This window comes from Garra rufa, chromosome 1, assembly GCF_049309525.1.
Source record: "Garra rufa chromosome 1, GarRuf1.0, whole genome shotgun sequence".
Taxonomy (NCBI): domain Eukaryota; kingdom Metazoa; phylum Chordata; class Actinopteri; order Cypriniformes; family Cyprinidae; genus Garra; species Garra rufa.
This window is the reverse complement of record NC_133361.1, coordinates 9576807-9598202: the sequence shown is the minus strand read 5'-3', so window position 1 is coordinate 9598202 and position 21396 is coordinate 9576807. Positions and strand designations below refer to the sequence as shown.

The window sequence follows — 21396 nt, the reverse complement described above, 5'->3', positions numbered from 1 at the left end:
CCCCAGACTGACAATTTTGAAAGACTAGCATGATCCCGCTGTTTAGAGCTAACATTATGCTAACTGTATAGACTCACTGTGTAGCCTACCAAAGCACTAAAACATCTGTGAAATATTTTGAAACGTGTCTATAATTGTTCAGACGCAACAATCTAAAAATCTTGATCATATAAATTTTACTTTGAAAGGCAAAAAACAGTTTTTTGAGCTAAAATGTGCTTAGCTCTCATGCCATGTGTCTCTCTTCTTTGGGGGAAAGGTAAATTGGATGGCTCTTCGAAAATATGTGGTCACATGATCAATTTCTTCTATGGTTTTCTAACAAGGGGTGGAACTAACCCAGATTTTATGTTTATTAAAGTACCAAATAGCAATGACTTTAACAAAATATTGGATTTTAAAATTGTGTATTTTATTTTTTAAAAACGAATAACATTTATTTAACTAGGATAACGTTGCATTCGTTTCTTACCACTGAATTAACGATGTGCTTCCCACTTTTGGTCAGTAAACGAAAACGTCTCGTTAACATCATGTTCTCTTCAATAAGACGCGTCAAATATCCCTCAAATAACAATATTTACTCTCATATATACAAATATTAATTATACGTAATCTAATAAAGAGATCAATCAACGAATGTTAGTCAGTCAGTAAAACGAAATGACCATTAATTTTTAAATTACGCGAGCGCGCGGCTTTATGAGGAAGACAAGAGAAAGTAGCAGTAAAGAAATAAACCCAGTGTTTATGATATGCTTTTCAGACTACTCTTAACCTTGGCTTATTTATATCTGTAATATTGGAATTATATTATCATTATGCGATTTGAACAATTTATTAAAGCTAATTTTGTACATGAAATTCTGCAAAAATAGTTTGTTTATGATAAAACAAATACATTTCAGCATTAGAATAATCAGAATCATCTGCAAAGTTTTAATTCGTTTACATGGTTATGACTACTAAAAATAACCTGCGGGAAAACGTTCTGGGTAAGTTTCATAAATAATAACAATAAAAAAAACATAAATAAATAAACAACATTTTAAACAAAAAGCTAAAAGAAATACTATGACTTGGATTCAGAATGATAATCAAAACATATATGAGTCAGTCTACACCCCAGAGCTTGACAGTCATTATTACCTCTTAATGGGTCGACATTTTATTCCATAACGTTACAGTTTTGACGATGTTTTATGGATGATGATCGTGTTAAAACCGCGTGGAAGCATTCGTTTCTTCTGCACTTGAGTTTTCGAAATTATGTACAGAAGATAAATGTACCCCCTACCATATAACAATGAAAACATGGATTTTTTTGAGAACAATATTGCTCAAATATATTTAGACCTTTTTAAGTGACATTTCAAGTATATTTCTGAGAAGTACATAAAATAGACTGAAAGTATACTTCCCTATTTTTAGTTTAACAAAAGTAACAGCAAACTGGAATAAACTTTTTTTCGTAAGGGAGGGCAGAAACGACCTATATGGTTGCACAAACAAGCTGTGTTACAAACTATTGTACAATAGTTTAAATATTGGAGAATTGCTCACCTCTCCTCAGAAGACTCGCTGCAGCTTTGTCTGAAAGACTGTGGTCACGGTTCCTCCCGAAAGTGATTTCAGACTGACTTCTGAGACAGCGTAACGACTTAATGATCGACAACAACAGAGCTTTTACAAAAGAAAACCAATAATTAATAAGGATACCACTGTCTAAAAAATTCAGTGTGAGACCGAGAGTGAAAAACACAGATGCTCTGTTGTGAGAAAGACAGAAGACAACAGTCTCTTTTACTGATAAAGACTGTCCAAGGATCTTGACCTTCAACATTATCTTCTCAGATTAGCTTTGACCAGTCACAGGCATCCCCCGTTAGAGGAATGCTGACAGAAGATTTAACCACATACACAGCAGAGAAAACACTGACACCTGCGCAAATAGAACATTGGGAAAATAGAGAATAAAAAAATAATTAGACAATAAAGAAAATTCTTTTACTTGCTTTGTTGTGTGGATTTAGTTTGACTGGTTTCTAACTAATTTTCAGAGCAAAGTATGTGGGAAAAGATGATGAAATTGATTGATGTTTTTTATTACAATAATCTTACCCCAGATACATTACAGATATGTTTTGTTTAAATGCATTTGCTGCTGTAAAGAAACAACTTAAATAACACACAAACTAAGGATGTTGTTTTTCATGATAAACCTTCAGTTCTTTTGCGTTTTAGTTTATTATTATTATTTGTTTTATTAGATGCTATATATTTTATAAGATGCTACATCTTATAATTGCCAAGTTTTTTTTTCCATATTCGTTTTTTTTTCAAGGTCGTGTGGTTTTCTATTAAATATTTCACTATTTCACTCATTGTTCTACTCTAATCCTCAATTACAAAGACTGTTGATCATGATCAAATGTTTAATTTAAAACCAACTGTTTTAATCTGAATTGGCATGAAATGCCTATAAAACAACGAACAAAACAAATTTGAACTGAATGGAACTGAGAAACAAACAAACAAACAGGTAATGTTACCGAAGAAGAAAGGTTTTTTTTTTTTTTTTTTTTTTTTTTTTTTTTTAAGCAAGCAAAGTAACATACGCACATCAGGTGTCATAAAAGTAAAATCTATTTGTAATGACTTCTTGCATTAATTCTTCCAGTCAACTTTTGTTGTCTCCCAGGGAAAGCAGATCAGAAGAAGGTTATCGTCGCTGTATGTATACAAAAAGATGAAATATGATATTAAACACCACTGCCTCTTTTCGTTTCATGTAGAAACATTAATATCCACACAAATATAGTTCACCATCATGAAACGAAATATGATAACCAGACACCTGCCTGTTTTTGTTTTCTTTACTGTTATATATGTTATATAACATATTAACATGTGGTTTAGGCAATTTGTCCACATATACTCTGATTATCTTTACTGTATGAATAATAATAATATGAAATATTACATAAAGCACATCTCTGTCTTTTTTGTTAAATAGCATAAATCAGCTTTAATGAACAATAATAGCTATTATAAAAATATAAGTACAAAGTAAAAGAGACTTACGTAGTGGGAAATAATGACAAAAGCAAAGAATTCAGTCAAACATATGCAAGTCAGTGCAGTACCATTAAAGGTTTCACTTTGACTATAAGTAAGGTGACTATAAGTAATGTTGCACCTATGTATCTACTAACTCTCATTAGTTTTAGGGTTAGGGTCAGAATAATGTGTTCCCTTTCAGTCGGTTCCTTCGACGTCTCGTCGATAGACCGACGAATTGGGATCTCGCCTAGAGAGACCAATCCACTTCATGTGTGTACAAACGAGCCAATGAATATTGGCATGCATGATTGCAGCCAGCTGCGGCTGATCACAGCGTGAGCATATAATGCGCAGCAGGTGCATGCATCATCAAGCTTTCGCTTTGGAGCTGGACCAGTCTATGCAGACGAGTCATCAAAGCAGTCCTCTTCAGCAAGTCTCTTCTTTTGTGTTGGTGGCACGGCGCTTCAGCGGCGGTGGTCTTCCGTGTCGAGTGGAGCACACAGCTGGTTTGCACCACCCACCTTCTGTGTTGCTGCGGCCATCTCCCCTGTGCGCTTCAGCACTAAAAGAGTGAATTTCTCTAAAAGAGCAAATTTCAAGCGGGTGAACGTCTTTATAAAGACGAGGCGATTACATCATGCCTTTTTCCCCGTGTGTTTCTGGATGCGGCCGTTACCTGGCGCCGGGCGATGGCCACGATCACTGCCTCACGTGTCTGGGCACTCAACACGCTGAGGCAGCGTTCGTGGATGAGTCATGCCCGCACTGCGGGAGAATGACTATCGCGGAGCTGCGAACCAGACTCCGCTTCCTGCAAAGGGGCGGGGTTCCAGTCCCGCTGCCCAGATCGAACGTTCCTCCCGGCAAACGCCGGGCGGGCGTGACGTCTGGAAGCAGGGGGCTGGCCGGTCTGTCGGTGACGGTGAGGAATTCCCCGCCGGGGGTTCCCCCTTCCGCCGACGCTCCGCTGCCAGTGGAGCTTCCGAGAGAGCGGGCGGGCTCTCCCCTGGGGGCACCGCCCGTTACTTTCGGGGCTCCCCCCGACGAACAGATGTCGGTCGCGGCATCGGAGGGAGAGCCGGATTTCTCCGGGGAGGAGGAAAGCACGCTGTCGTCCGCTGGGCGGTCAGCAGTGCCGGATACCGACCCAGAAATGATGGCTATGCTTGCCCGGGCCGCCGAGAGGGTAGGGCTTGAATGGAATCCTCCATCACGTCCCGAGCCCTCCCGGCTGGATGATTGGTATCTCGGGGTGGCTCGCGCTGGTTCTCAGCGTCCCACCCCAGTGCCTTTCTTCCCGGAAGTGCATGAGGAACTCACTTCGACGTGGAGGGCACCTTTCACTGCCCGAAACCGTTCGAGTGGGACCTCCTCCCTCACCACCCTTGATGGCGGAGCAGCGCGGGGATATACGGGCGTCCCGCCGGTGGAGCGTGCGGTCGCGATGCAACTGTGTCCGGGCGCCGCTTCCACTTGGCGGGGCGATAACCCGTCACTCCCGTCCCGGGCCTGTAGGCACTCGTCGGCACTGATCGGTAGTGCCTATACGGCCTGTGGCTCCGCTGCCTCCGCCTTGCACGCTATGGCGTTGCTACAGGTGCATCAGGCTCAGGCACTGAAGGACCTGTACGAGGGTGGTCACGACCCGGAAGTTCTCCGTGAACTCCGTATCGCCACGGACCTCGCGCTACGTGCGACGAAGGTGACCGCGCGGTCTCTGGGTCGTGCCATGTCCACCATGGTGGTCCAGGAACGCCATCTCTGGCTGTGTCTGGCAGACATGAGGGACTCTGAGAAGACCAGGTTCCTCGACGCCCCGGTGTCCCAGACCGGCCTCTTCGGCGACGCAGTGGAGAGCTTTGCCCAGCAGTTCTCCGCTGCCAAGAAGCAGACTGAGGCCATCAGTCACATCTTGCCCCGGCGTGCAGCTGCTGCCTCCACCCGGCCGCCGGCGGCACCTCAGTCTGCTCGTCGCCGAGGGCGGCCCTCGGCTTCCGCCTCCGCTCCACAGCAGCCACCGCAGCAGCCTTCACAACGGCGCCGTGGAGCCGGTCGTCGAGCCGCCGCCCAGCCCGTCCAGGCTCCCAAAAAGACCACTGGGAAGCGCAAGAACAAGAGACCCTGAGACGGGCGACCCAGAGATGGAGGATGCTGCTCTTCGGGAGATGGTGATCGCACCACTCCCTCCCCCGGAGGAGGGCCGGGCGGAGAATCTTTTGTTTGTTTTTTTCCCGCCGCCGACCGTCAGGTCGGTGGTACCCAAATTCTCGACAAAAGAGCAGATTTCTCTATCTCTGGGTCCCTTCGGGGGCCCACGGGGAGTGCGCGGGTCACCCCAGCGCCTCACCCGTCCCCCCCCCTCGCCAGTGAGCAACGATGGGCGGTTCGAGAGCACGGCAAGACGGACTACTCACGCACCATCGGCTCCTGCGCAGGTAAGCGTCTCGCACACACTACATACAGACGCTGTGATCCCGCTTCGGACCGGCTACGAGACGCCCGGGCGGGGTCCCTGCGCCCCCTATCGCTGCTCCCCCGCGGGTACGTCGGTGGTCCCCCTGGTGCCACTTGCTCATTATCTGGGAGCCTGGAAAGAGCTTCCCAGCCCATCTTGCTGGCTCCTTCGGACCGTCAGACTCGGCTATGCGATTCAGTTCGCCCGGCGCCCTCCCAAATTCAGAGGTGTCCATTTCACCTCAGTCAGGGCCGCAGATGCTTCCATCTTGCGTGCAGAAATTGCAACCTTGCTGGCGAAGGAAGCAATTCAGCCGGTCCCTCCAGCCGATATGAGGTCGGGCTTCTACAGCCCGTACTTCATAGTACCCAAGAAAAGCGGCGGGCTTCGGCCGATCTTGGATCTGCGCGTCTTGAACCGGGCCCTTCACAGGCTACCGTTCAAGATGCTCACACAGAAGCACATCTTCAGATGTGTCCGTCCCCAAGATTGGTTTGCAGCGATCGACCTGAAGGACGCGTACTTTCATGTGTCTATCCTTCCACGCCACAGACCTTTTCTGCGGTTCGCGTTCGAAGGCAGAGCATATCAGTACACAGTCCTGCCCTTCGGGCTGTCCCTCTCCCCCCGTGTCTTCACGAAAGTCGCGGAGGCGGCCCTCGTTCCCCTCAGAGAACAGGGCGTTCGCATTCTCAATTACCTCGACGACTGGCTCATTCTAGCACAGTCTCGGGACCAATTGTGCGAACACAGGGACTTGGTGCTCACACACCTCAGCCGGTTGGGTCTTCGGGTCAACTGGGAAAAGAGCAAACTCACTCCAACTCAGAGGATCTCTTTTCTCGGTATGGAACTGGACTCGGTCACTCAGACAGCACGCCTCACGCAGGAACGTGCTCAGTCTGTGTTGAACTGCCTGAATATGTTCAAGAGCAGGACAGCGGTCCCACTGAAACAATTTCAGAGGCTCCTGGGGCATATGGCGGCAGCAGCAGCGGTTACTCCGCTAGGGCTGCTCCATATGAGACCGCTTCAACACTGGCTTCATGGCCGAGTCCCGAGGAGAGCGTGGCTACGCGGCTCTTACCGGGTTCAAGTGACACCGGCCTGCCGCCACACCTTCAGCCCGTGGTCAGACCCCTCGTTCCTACGGGCAGGAGTACCCTTGGAACAGGTCTCCAGGCATGCTGTGGTATACACAGATGCCTCCACCACCGGTTGGGGAGCCACGTACGACGGACAGGCAGTTTCAGGGGTTTGGACGGGCCCCCAGCTAACTTGGCACATCAACTGCCTCGAGTTGCTTGCAGTACGTCTCGCCCTGCTCCGACTCAAGGGGCACCTACGGGGCAAGCACGTGTTGGTCCGCACGGACAACATTGCGACCGTTGCGTACATCAACCGACAAGGTGGTCTACGCTCCCGTCGCATGTCGCAACTCGCCCGTCATCTCCTCTTGTGGAGTCAGAAGCATCTGAGGTCGCTTCGTGCCATTCACATTCCCGGGTCGCTCAACCGTGCGGCCGACGAGCTCTCACGAGCTGCGCTTCCCGGAGAGTGGAGACTCCACCCCCAGTCGGTCCAGCTGATTTGGAGACGTTTCGGCGAGGCTCAGGTAGACCTGTTCGCCTCCCAGCAGACGTCCCACTGCCGGCTATTCTTCTCCCTGACCGAAGGAACACTCGGCACGGATGCGCTGGCTTGCAGCTGGCCGCGGGGCCTTCGCAAATATGCGTTTCCCCCAGTGAGCCTTCTTGCACAGACACTGTGCAAGATCAGGGAGGACGAGGAGCAGGTCCTTCTGGTAGCCCCCTATTGGCCCACCCGGACCTGGTTCCCCGAACTTGTGCTCCTCGCGACAGCCCCTCCCTGGCAAATTCCTCTGAGGAAGGATCTACTGACTCAGAGACGGGGCACCCTATGGCACCCGCGTCCAGACCTCTGGAAACTACATGTCTGGTCCCTGGACGGGACGCGGAGGTTCTAAGTGACCTACCCCAAGGGGTAGTTGACACTATTACTTCGGCACGAGCGCAGTCTACTAGACATGCCTACGCCCTAAAATGGAACCTGTTCGTTGATTGGTGTTCCTCCCATGGAGAGGACCCCCGAAGTTGCCCGATCAGAGCCGTGCTTTCCTTCCTGCAGCAAGGGTTGGAGCGTAGGCTGTCCCCCTCAACCCTTAAAGTCTATGTGGCTGCTATTTCCGCTAACCATGACCTCGTAGAGGGAAGGTCGGTAGGGAAGCACGACCTGGTCACCAGGTTTCTTAGGGGCGCCAGAAGGTTAAATCCTACTAGGCCCCCCTCTGTACCCTCTTGGGACCTGTCTCTAGTCCTTACAGCGCTACAGCAGGCTCCCTTTGAGCCCTTGCATTCAGTCGAGCTGAAGTTTCTCTCAATGAAAACTCTGCTCCTGCTTGCATTGGCTTCCATCAAGAGGGTAGGAGACCTGCACGCATTTTCGGTCAACGATTCGTGCCTAGACTTCGGCCCGGCGGATTCCCAGGTAACACTGAGGCCCCGGCCGGGTTATGTGCCCAAGGTTCCCACTACTCCCTTCAGGGACCAAGTGGTGAGCCTGCAAGCGCTGCCCTCGGAGGAGGCAGACCCAGCCCTGGCTTTGCTTTGTCCCGTCCGAGCACTAAGATGCTACGTTGACCGGACACAAAGCTTCAGGACCTCAGACCAGCTCTTCGTGTGTCATGGAGGCAGGCAGAAGGGGAATGCCGTCTCCAAGCAGAGGATGGCCCACTGGATAGTTGATGCCATTACCCTGGCCTATCAGGTTCAGGGTGTGCCCTGCCCCCTCAGGCTGAGAGCACACTCAACGAGGAGTGTTGCATCCTCCTGGGCGGTGGCTCGTGGCGCCTCGCTGAATGACATTTGTAGAGCGGCGGGCTGGGCGACCCCTAACACGTTCACAAGGTTCTATAGCCTTCGTGTAGACACAGTCCCCTCCTGCGTTCTCACCTCAAACGGGTAGAGACATAGAGAGGCCTTGGGTCGGCTTGTTATATTGCTCCAGAGTAACCCAAGAGTAGCTCTGTTGAGTTCCTCCGCTGAGCGGACACCCGACGTAGCGGAACGTCAGGCGTCAGGCCCTTATTCGATGAATCCTGCAGAACCGGTAAGGGGCTAGGCTCTACGTAGAGACTTAATTGCATCTCTTACGTTCTCCACATTGCGCCCTAGAGGCTGTGTGTTTCCCCGGTAGGTCCTCTACCACTATACGAGGGTTCAATCACCTCCAATCTTCCATATACCCTGAGTTGAGTCATATGTGTATTGCTCCGAACCTCCGATCGGAAGGACGTGAGCTCCGCATATCCCCAGTGTTCCAGCTTCACTGAGATGGTGGTGCTATGTTATATGGTGACTGGTTCTTCTTGATGCAAGCCCCTGGCCAAAGCCAGTAATAGGACCCAGGAGGCCCGCTCAGGACACTGGAAGGGGCAGCAGCCACGGCGCTTTGTTAGGGATCCCAATTCGTCGGTCTATCGACGAGACGTCGAAGGAACCGACTGAAAGGGAACGTCTCGGTTACGTATTGTAACCCTCGTTCCCTGAAGGAGGGAACGGAGACGTCTCGTCCCGTCGCCGTGGCTCCTGTACCGCCGCTGTGGGCCGGGCCTGTCCCAGCTCCTCAGCGAAATCTTGATGATGCATGCACCTGCTGCGCATTATATGCTCACGCTGTGATCAGCCGCAGCTGGCTGCAATCATGCATGCCAATATTCATTGGCTCGTTTGTACACACATGAAGTGGATTGGTCTCTCTAGGCGAGATCCCAATTCGTCGGTCTATCGACGAGACGTCTCCGTTCCCTCCTTCAGGGAACGAGGGTTACAATACGTAACCGAGACGTTAGTCAGAATCCACTCACCAAATTGTTGTTCAGTCCTGAGTTCTGGAAACTCACGGATCCTCACGTTATATAACCAAGTGTGGACTAGGCTTGCCACGATAGACGGTGTTGACGGTGTTACCGGTTTTAAGACGCAACACCGGTGACATCACTTTTCCACCGTGACACCGTCTCCACTTTTTTTTTTTAAGTATTCGTTTTTTTATTAAATATTTATTTGAATTGAATGGAAAATATCATTCTAAATAATTTACTTAAGACGAGAGCATGCAATATAATTAAAAACTGAACATAGCTACAATGCGTCATATTTCATTTATCATGTGAGGATTTCGCGCTTACATATAATAAACAGCGTAAAAGTTAAGCATGTTTGGCCGAGCCCGGGGCACTCCCCCTGCCCAGGGAGAGGGATGCTGAAAACAAGAGATGATGAAGGTAAGACTGCTTGGCTATTTAAAGGGATTCTCTTGTAGTGCTTGGATACGGAGTGTGATTGCTGATGGTGAATTGGCCGTGTTAATTATTTGTGCGAGGAGTCGAATTTACAGAAAGAGAATGGCGGACGATTTAGTGTCCAAAAGCACCTGTTTGGCAATATTTTGGGTTCAAAGTTTTTTTTTTTTTTTTTTTTTTTTTTTTGTAGTTTCGTTGTCGTCCATTAAAACAATTGACGCCGAATTGCCAATTCCCGCAAAACTGAAAGTGAAAGTATAATACGCACGCATTTATAAGCTATTTAAAAGCAGAAAAAAGAGCAAACCCCCATCCCCACGGTGATACCGGTATTACCGGTGTTGTCACGTGCCGATTAACCAGTGGGGAAATTTCCTCATCGTCACAACCCTAGTGTGGACGCAATATAAATAAGAGATTCACTGTGTTGTGTAACGAGATTCGTGGGTTTTAGCATACAGTCGTGGCCAAAAGTTTTGAGAATGACACAAATATTAGTTTGCTGCTCAACTGCTTTTAGATCTTTGTTTCAGTTGTTTCTGTGATGTACTGAAATATAATTACAAGCACTTCATACGTTTCAAAGGCTTTTCTCGACAATTACATGACATTTATGCAAAGAGTCAGTATTTGCAGTGTTGGCCCTTCTTTTTCAGGACCTCTGCAATTTGACTGGGCATGCTCTCAATCAACTTCTGGGACAAATCCTGACTGATAGCAACCCATTCTTTCATAATCACTTCTTGGAGTTTGTCAGAATTAGTGGGGTTTTGTTTGTCCACCCGCCTCTTGAGGATTGACCACAAGTTCTCAATGGGATTAAGATCTGGGGAGTTTCCAGGCCATGGACCCAAAATGTCAACGTTTTGGTCCCCGAGCCACTTAGTTATCACTTTTGCCTTATGGCACGGTGCTCCATCGTGCTGGAAAATGCATTGTTCTTCACCAAACTGTTGTTGGGTTGTTGGAAGAAGTTGCTGTTGGAGGGTGTTTTGGTACCATTCTTTATTCATGGCTGTGTTTTTGGGCAAAATTGTGAGTGAGCCCACTCCCTTGGATGAGAAGCAACCCCACACATGAATGATCTCAGGATGCTTTACTGTTAGCATGACACAGGACTGATGGTAGCGCTCACCTTTTCTTCTCCGGACAAGCCTTTTTCCAGATGCCCCAAACAATCGGAAAGAGGCTTCATCGGAGAATATGACTTTGCCCCAGTCCTCAGCAGTCCATTCGCCATACGTTTTGCAGAAGATCAATCTGTCTCTGATGGTTTTTTTTTGGAGAGAAGTGGCTTCTTTGCTGCCCTTCTTGACACCAGGCCATCTTCCAAAAGTCTTGGCCTCACTGTGATGCAGATGCGCTCACACCTGCCTGCTGCCATTCCTGAGCAAGCTCTGCACTGGTGGCACTCCGATCCCGCAGCTCAATCCTCTTTAGGAGACCATCCTGGCGCTTGCTGGACTTTCTTGGACGCCCTGAAGCCTTCTTAACAATGCAGTGGAAAGTTTTTTTTTGGGATTAAGTTAATTTTCATGGCAAAGAAGGACTATGCAATTCATCTGATCACTCTACATAACATTCTGGAGTATATGCAAATTGCTGTTATAAAAACTTAAGCAGCAACTTTTCCAATTTCCAATATTTATGTAATTCTCAAAAGTTTTGGCCACGACTGTAGATTTGCCAAACAACGGTAATTTTCTGTAAATCTACGTCAGTTACGGAAGCTTCCGGGCAAGAGGATTCCCCGCAGCTTTCTACCTCTGTTTAACTCCTCAGGATTGATGCGCTTTCTCTGTGTTTCTCTGGCATGCGCGTGATTTCATTCGCGAAGTAAGCTGTCCGCAAAGTGCTTGGTCAAGGGGACCACTAAAAACATATTATAGACAGTGTTGGATATGTTATTGTCAACATGCAAGTGGTAAATTAAAATAAAAATGTATGTATTTTTTTTAATAATAAAAAAAACAAAACAACATACCTATATGTGGGTCGCGTCAATTTAAAAAGGAAAAATAGGGTCGCTCTCAAAAAGGTTTGAAAACCACTGGTTAAGAGTCCTTTGAAGCCACATTTAAACTGCATTTTGGAAGTTCAAACTCGTGGGCACCATAGAAGTCCATTATATGGAGAACATTCCTGAAATGTTTTCCTCAAAAAAACATAATTTGTTTACGACTAAAGAAAGAAAGACATGAACATCTTGGATGCCAATGGGGTGAGTGCATTATATAAATACTTTACATTTTATACATATTTTGGACTATGTGGGCACCATTATTTTAGTGATGTGAAATGGTTGCAACTTGGAATACACAACTGCAGATAGACGCCAGGGCACAGCATTTTTCAATGCTGTTAGTTCAAGTCCAGCTACGTTAATCTATTGTTTGTCATATTCGGCATTATGATTGGTCAGGTTGCCTGTCAATCGAACTCCCAGCGAATGGGTCAGCTGACAAAATAACTATGAAGTTGCATGCTCAGAGTTTCTTTTGCACTTTCTTTATGATGAAGAGATAAACAGCTCTAAACAGCTGCATTTGTGCATAAATCAAAGAGTGCGTGCTATGAGCACAATAAAACGGCTGACCGGACAGGAAAGTTAATTTTTCTGAAGGGAAAGAGGCTTTTTATTTCATAACAGGTTAGAATAATGACACTGACATATACACAACATCTCATCTCACTGCGAATACCGAATTAGTTTTTTAAACTGCGTGTGAAAGGAGAACCAGCAGCTTTTCAAAATAAGTCTCGCGTCAGGAAAAACACAGAATTACACTTGTTGTTGTTGTTGTTTCTTTGACAGCATGCTCCACGACCCACTCAAAATCCACTTTTGGCTCGCAACCCACTAGTTTAGAAACACTGGAGCAATGCTTGGGAACTGATAGAAATGGCTCATATTTATTTGTTTGGTCTGTTTGCTTTGTTGCATGAAGAAAAATGGAAAAAACACAATAATATTGTAAAATAAAAGCTGTGGCCTGTAAGTTGAAGTCTGCAATATACAATATGGTTGTAACCTCCAGATTGCTTAGTCTCATGCTTCTTGAAAAACACTATTTGGATGCTTCAGACATCATAACGATTGGGACTCTTCCTGTTTTGATCAGAGGAACTTTATGAGTTGCGCAATGACATTTAATCCAGAATCACATAATGTCCAAGAAAGAACTCTTGCTGGTGTTCTACCAACACTTACTACATGCAAGCACACTGGTCATTCATTTAGTGTACATTTTATCAAATATTTATTTATAAAATTTGAGTAGTCATAAATCATAAATCAGTTTACATACAGTGCCTTGCGAAATTATTCAAACCCCTTCATTTTTTTTCACGTTTTGTTATGTTGCTGCCTTATGTTAAACTACTTTAAATTACTTTTTTCCCACATCAATCTACACTCTAAAAATAGGTTTTTAACATTTGTGCAAATTTATTAGGAATAAAAAACTGAAAAGATCCCGTTGCATAAGTATTCATACCCTTTTCTGGGACACTCAAAATTTATCTGAGGAGCATTCATATTGCTTCTAGATGTTCCTACACTTGGAGTGGAGTTAAACTGTGGCAAATTCATTTGAATGAGTCTGATTTAGAAAGACACACACCTCTCAGAAAAGGTCTAACAGCTGAAAATGCATATCAGAGCAAAAACCAAGATAACTGCCTGTAGAGCTAAGAGACAGACTTGCGTTAAGGCGATGATCTAGAGAAGAGTTCAGAAACAAATCTGCTGCATTGAAGGTTGACAGAAGCATTCTCCATAATGGAAGACGACTGGAACAACTAGGACTCTAGAAAATGTCCAAGCTGACAGAGATGGAGAGGTGAAAAGGTGAGGCAAAGAATGGCAGATAATTGCCAAATGCAGATGTGCAAAGATGCTCACATCAGACCCAAAAACACTTGAGGCTGTAAAGGTGCTTCAACTATGTACTGAGTTAAGGGGATGAATACTTACTTATATAATGTTTTATTTTCAATAAATTTGTAAAAATTTGCAAATCTGTTTTTTATTATGGTGTATGGAGTGTACATTTTACAAATAGTACATAGTTGAAGCACCTTTACAGCCTCAAGTCTTTTTGGGTAAATGAAGGGTTATGAATAATTTGGCAAGGCACTGTATTTAAGTTATTGAAAGCTAATTATGAATAATATAAAGTCGAGATCAGGTGGTTCTTGAGTTGAGATCACCTGTTTAATTCTTGAAATAAATGACACACCATTCAAAGCACTAAACTTCAAGGCTTGCAAAAGTCCAAATTTGTCTTAACTTCCTGTTTGATGACGGTGGTCAGTTCAGTTGTGCTGAATCTTCCTCTCTATAGCAGCCAAAACCTTGCAAACTGTTTATGCCGGAAACCCACTATTATTAGAAGCACTCAGCACAACTGAAGCTATTCACCAAATTTGTACAAATGGTCAGAAATCCCCGCGGTGAGCTGTGCCACCACTTCCTGAAAATGTTACGGGAGCTTTTCTCTGCTGGCCAGTTCCACAGAAATGTGAACCATATGGAAAAATACAACCCCTTCAGATAGTTCACTCATAGGTCCATAAATGTTTTCTGTGATGGATTTTTAAGGAACATATTTGTATATATAATAATTTATTATTATATAATATAATATTTTAGTTATAATATAATCATTTATTTACCACAAGAGGTGTGCATCAATATTATTCGATTAAATATTAATTAAAAACAACAACAACAGCTCTGTACAAAGTAAATGAAAGATATTTTGGCCTTCTTTTGGCCCACTTTTTCTTTAAAAAAAAAAAGTTTATATATTTTTAAAAATCAACAGTTTTTACTTTTCTAGTCTCAAGACAATATGCATTTTAACGTAAAAAATTGTGGTTCAATATTATGTCAAATTTTCCAAATTAATATCCAATCTTCATCACACTGCAAAAAATGCTTTTCTTACTTTGATTTTTTTGTCCTGTTTTCAGCCAAAATATCTAAAAAATTATTAAATCAAGAAATATTTTCTAGACAAGTAAACATTATTGTCTTGTTTTCAGAAGAAGTTAAAATTAAGTGTGTTTTTGCTTAAAACAAGCAAAATGATTTGCCAATGGGGTAAGCAAAATAATTTATTTCAAGCAGAAAACTAGATTATATTTTGCTAACCCCATTGGCAGATTATTTAGCTTGTTTCAAGCAAAAACTCACTTAATTTTAACTTCTTTTTTCTGAAAACAAGACAATATTTTTTCCTTGTCTAGAAAATCCTTCTTGATTTAAATGTTTTTAGATATTCTGGCTGGAAACAAGACAAAAATGTGCATTTTTGCAGTGCACCAAGAAAATGTAATGCCATTAACCCCCAAATGACTGTAAATGTGACCCTGGACCACAAAACTAGTCATAAGGTTACATTTGACAAAACTGAGATGTATACATCATATGAAAGCTCAATAAATAAGCTTTCTATTGATGTATGGTTTGTTAGGATAGGACAATATTTGGCCGAGATACAGCTATTTGAAATCAGAAATCTGAGGATGCAAAAAAATCAAAATACTGAGAAAATCACCTTTAAAGTTGTCCAAATTAAGTTCTTAGCAATGCATATCACTAATCAAAAATTACATTGTGATAGGTTTACAGTAGGAATTTTACAAAAAAATCTTAATGGAACATGATCTTTACTTAATTTCCTAATGATTTTTGGCATAAAAGAAAAATCAATAATTTTGACCCATGCAATGTATTTTTGGCTATTGCTGCAAATATACCCCAGCGACTTAAGACTGGCTTTGTGGTCCAGGGTCACAAATGTCAAGATTTGTTTAACGGCTTTACATCTCAAATAATTTTAACAAACATTTTAACTGAAGAATTACTAAGTGCTTTAATAAACTACTAAGCGTCATGATTCTGCTTTTAAATCCTCCAAAAATGTGCCTCATTGTAATCTTTTTTTGATTGATTTTTGCTGCATATAGAGCTTAACTTCTACTGAATGACTATAACCATGTGTTGACCACGCGAATACCATTTGTTTACCTCAAAAATTCATATAAAGGAACTGATTATTGCTTTTATCTGTGACGTGATTCAAAAGAAAGCTTTTGGTTTGGCAAACTTGGTGAAATACAGTCATTGTGTGATACACATTGGAATCAGAAGTTCAAAGAAATGCAATATGATGTAATACTTCAAAAGCTTTGGTGTTTGAATGTAAACGTTTCAGTCCTCATTGACCTCCATGGACCTGACTCATATTTTTCGTTCTTGAGGTCTCTTTCCTATGACGCATGTGACTGCTTCAATGGCTTTTTACTCAACTTTCCCTCCGTTTCTTTCACTGTTGCCGCTGTTTTTCCTGCGTTGTTGAGGAGCTCTAGTGCTGATGCAGCACATAGCAGCAGTGAGGCAGGACACGCAGAGGGTAAATAACACAACCGCTAATGCGCTTCAATAGTGAAGCGGATCTTATGACACAGCCGTCTGAATGTGGTTACGCTGTTTCATAGTTCGGGGGGTTTAGAGCTTGAAGAATCTCTTTGCAAATGGTGGAACACACCCTAACATTAAGATTTGGGATCACAAGTTTTAACTAGTATTTGATGAATTGGCATCACAGCGAAGCATTACTTTGAGTTTAATTACTCTTTCATAACATATAACTTCATTTACTTCTAATGGAAGTCATACACTTTAAAGCAATGTACCTAGGTGTGAACTGAATGTAATATTTTTGGACACTTTTTTGTTTTTAGATTATGACGAACATAAATTGAGCTGCTTAGTTTTCCAAACAGCTGAAGTTTAGCCGAACACGAGCTCAGGCGTGGCTCTCAGACATATGGATGCGATTATCATACGTGGATTCCAGAGAGATCCGTGTCTGTTGGTCACATCAGACAGACGGCTGTCACGCAGGGAGGCTTTTCTCTTTGTTCAGCAGAGGAAGGGCTGACTATATGGATTTATCATAAAGCAGTCTCAACTCCGCCTGGAAATGACATTTATTGGATTTGTGTTCTTGGCAGCTTTTACTTGTTCTTTTCTCAGTTGCTCACATCCACTGCTGTTGCTCTGATTAAGGCTGATTTACTGTCTTTTCTTGAAAACATCAGGTCTAAAGAAGCGCTCCAGCTTGAGTGCAGTTCATGAATGAGTTTTAGTTGTAGTTAGTTCACTACAGCATGAGGTGTTTAACAGAATGATGACACTGCTTCCCACAAAAAAGAAGGTTAATGAAGACACATTCTGTGAATGCGTAGAAAATTGTCTGTGACATTTAAATGTAGCCAAATGAAGCCGAAATGCACAAGAGCTAAAAGTGAATGAGATTTGAAAGCTAGGTGTGTGCTTTGTATTTCATGCAAATGAAAAGTTTTACATGGAAAAAAATTAACAGCACATTTGAATATAGATTGCTACAAAGGATTATTTTAATAATTAATCTAACATTCATTAGAGTGATTAATCAACTAATTGACTATTTTGCCTATTAATTAGTAGGCTCTGATCAGCTTTTGCAATTTATTAAAACCAGGGATGCACCAAAATGAAAATTCTTGGCCGAATCCGAACAAAATTACACACTTGGCCGAAGGCCAATTTCCGAACACGGTTTTTCGTGTTGTTCCCCCATGTTTTTGCCAATTTTTTTCACCATTGCATAAATATTGCATAAAACATTGCATAAAAATATTTGCTTTTTACAGTTTTGTCTTGCTTTTCATAGAAAAAAAAAATCAATTACAAAGCAACAATTTAAAAAACATTTATTTAACACTGTCTAGTAGACATTCTAGCCTACCAACAATGTTTTACATAACATTTATTTTATTTCACAATTGACTCTTTTTCTCGCAAATATAAGTTTTTTCCTAATTCGGATGTTAAACTATCCATGTAATTCTCTCCCGGGTTTACTGCAACCATGATGCATGTGCATCCCAAATGTTTACAAACCTATAATTGGTCTATAGAGCTGCTGTAGAGCAACATCAAGTCGTAGTTGTTGTCATTCTAACTGAAAGCAACACTGACACTGTTTTATTTTTCTTGTTTAAGACTGTAAAACCACTTGCTTTAAAGCAGTCTATTGCATAAAGTCTTATTAGGGGTTCGAGTGCGTAGCACTGAATCCCTATTGTAATTGTTAGGATTTTTATTATTATTTTTCTGCCGTAAAACTGAACGGGCAGCCCAAACCGTAAGGCCTAGAGACTTGAAACTTGGTCAGATGATAGAGCAAAAATCGAGGAGAACCTCACAAAGAATCAGCCCAATCGGACCATAGGTGGCGCTATAGCGAACCAAAACGCGAAACCTCTCTTAACTCCTAAACCGTTTGTCGTAGACTCAAGTGTCTTATATCATTTAAATCCTTGGGTCAATCAAAACAAAATGGCTATCTCCGATTTCATTTCCGGTATGCAAATTTTTCCGCCATTTTGAAATTTGTCCAAAACCTACTTTTGCGAACTAGTCCTAGGTTTTTCGCCCGATCGGAACCAAACCAGTGCAGAAATATTCTCTGGACACTGAATATCAATAATTATCAAAAAAAAGTTGAACTTTTGACTCACGGTCGCAAAGGGCCACCAAAACGTTCGAAAGTGACGGGGCCACTTTTACTAAAATGGCTATAACTTTTGAATGGAATGAGATATCTTCACCAAACTCAACACACACGTGTATAAGCTTAATCTTTGGTCAAATCAAAAAAATTGCGGAGCTTGTCCACTTGATGGCGCTATAAGGCGGAAAAAACATATAAACAGCTATAAATACACAGCCGTTAGTCCGATCGACTTGAAAATTGGTATGCAGTGTCTTGGACCAAAGGGCCACAAGTATCTATGAGGACATTGGCGTATCTCAAAAAACATGGCCGCCATTGGCCAATGAATTTGGAGCACCTATTTGACAAGGTTAACAGAGGTCAATCAGAACGAAACTCGGTGAGCATGTTCGACTCATGCCCCTAAAGGTCTGTAAGAATTTTGAAAGAAATCGGCCACTAGTTGGCGCTAACGAGTATATTTGGCTCTGTAATCACGCGGCGTTTCACACATCCACACAATATGCATATCATTTGATAGATCCCCTCATGCAGAGAAACTTTGACTCAAGAACCATTGCTGTCAATCAAATCGTTCATTAATTATTCACAAACATGTTAAAAACCTACTTTTGCGAACTAGTCCTAGGTTTTTCGCCCGATCTGGATCAAACCACTGCAGTAATATTCTCTGGACTCTCTAGATCAATAATTATCAAAAAAATGTTGAATTTTGTCCTGTGGTTGGCTATAATGGGCTAATTTAGTAAAATGGGCATGGCAACATATATCCAAAAGCCTATAAAACCTAAACAAAAACTCAAAACTTTACAAAAATGGGTGACAACATGTAGCAGATGACCCTTAACAAGCATGCAAAGTTTCATGAAGATCGGACCATAGGTGGCGCTATAACAGTTAAAAAGGTGTCAAAAACATGATATTTCTATTGTATATAGAACTAAAATCCTAATTAAACGTCAATATCTTCACATATATACTATATCTTCATATCATATGATAGATCTCCTCATTCTGAACAACTATGCCTCTAGGACCAATGTTGTCAATCAAACTGTTCTTTTAAAACATGAGATCATTTAAAAAACATACTTTGGTGAACTCGTCCTGGATTTTCAACCCATACTCAATAAAATCAGTGCAGTTCAGTTCTCCAGACTCTCTTGGTCAGTAATTATCAAAAAAATGTTGAACATTTGCAATTGGTCAGCTATAACAGAGCCATTTCATAATATGCTTTTTATCTAGTGTATATTAAAGTCTACAAATACTAAAAGAAAAAAAAATTCAGAAACTTAAGTAAAATCATGCATCGTATGATTCAAAACAAGCATATGTTTATGGACATTGGGCAAAATAAGCTTTGTAATTGTTATAAAGCTTAAAAACAATGCACCTCTATTTCAATAAAATTACAACTATAGCCACTAGATGGCAGTAGAATACCACTAATGGGCTTACACATGTTAATAGAACAGTGCTTTGTAGGGGTTAATGGCTTTATGTAGTTTTAAATTTATATGTAAGTGATACCAAATCACTGTTATAACTTTTCAAATCACATTTAGCCAAAGTTTAAAGCTTAATTTATACAGATATATCATATTTGACAATTACACATGATTATGATTACAGTGAAACATGACAATGATATATCAAATCTTAAAAACACAAGTTTTAAGCATGTTGTCAATTATCATTTATTGTACAAATCTCTTATGTGCAACAAAATATGTGTGCATCTGTCTGTGTCTGTAATCATGCTTAATGAACACAATAGTTTAACCATTTCATTTCTGTGTATGTTTCTGTTTGTGAGTGTATTCTTCGTAATGGATATGTTCTGGTGTCAGCCATATATTTCATGTTGGCCAACACCCTAACGGTGTAGAAGCCGTAAAGGCCTTAAATACTCGAACCCCGTTAATTGCTGCTTGCAGCTATATTATATAAATAAACTTATATATAAATAAACGTGATGTGACTTCTGGACTACTGGAGTGTCGAATTGCAGATTTGTGAAAAAAATATCCACATCGCTAAGATCAGATGCTGTCTTAACTGTTGTTTTCTCACCGCTTTCATGTTTGTTTATTTGGTTATTTGGTTATTTGGTATTTCAAATTGTGACCCTGGACCACAAAACCAGTCATAAGGGTCTTTTTTTTAATTGAGATTTATACATTATCTGATATCTGAATAAATAAGCTTTTCATTGTATGGTTTGTTAGGATAATCTGAAATCTGAGGGTGCAAAAAAATTAATAGACATTGAGAAAATTGCTCCAGTTGTCCAAATGAAGTTCTTAGCAATGCATATTACTAATCAAAATTTAGGTTTTAATATATTTTTGGTAGAGAATTTACAAAATATCTTCAATATCCTAATGATTTTTGGCATAAAAGAAAAATCAATCATTTTGACCCATACAATGCATTTTTGGCTATTGCTACAAATATTATATATTAATCTACTTAAGACTGGTTTTGTGGTCCAGGGTCAGAATTGGTCTTCTAGAGGAAGGTGTTTTATTCTCCATAAGGAGGGCCATCATGTAGATGAGATGCATTAACGTTACTACTCACTTCTCAAGCATAAACATAAATGTACATCCAAACATAAGCAAACTAAAAATAACAACAGACAATACTAAAGACACAACAGATCAACTGAGCCCAAATCAGAGTAACAGCATTGCTTATCTAGTAGTCTAGACTAAATCAATATCAATAAAAAACACAATAATTCATCTCCATTTACTGTAATTGGAAAAGAGAAGCCAGGATGTTTTGCTGTACTTCTCCTTTTGTCTTTTATAACGGGAAAAGTGTCATAATTTACTCATCCTCATGTCATCCTAAACCTGTATTACTTCATTTTTCTGTGGAACATAAAATAAGATATTATGAGAAATGTCTCCTTTTTTCCATTCAGCTGAAGTCAGCAGTAACCAAAACTGTTACCATCTTGTTTTCAT

General features: G+C 42.1%; 1 protein-coding gene across 1 annotated transcript in view; it reads left to right on the top strand.

Moving 5' to 3' along the window:
* The window catches only part of LOC141343542 (uncharacterized), a gene marked incomplete at its 5' end in the record, with an annotated part of 269291 nt that overhangs the window by 9650 nt on the left and 238245 nt on the right, over positions 1-21396 (top strand). Inside the window, 1 exon segment of the mRNA XM_073848140.1 lies at positions 18039-18046. Within this exon segment, the coding sequence (XP_073704241.1) occupies positions 18039-18046 (8 nt within the window).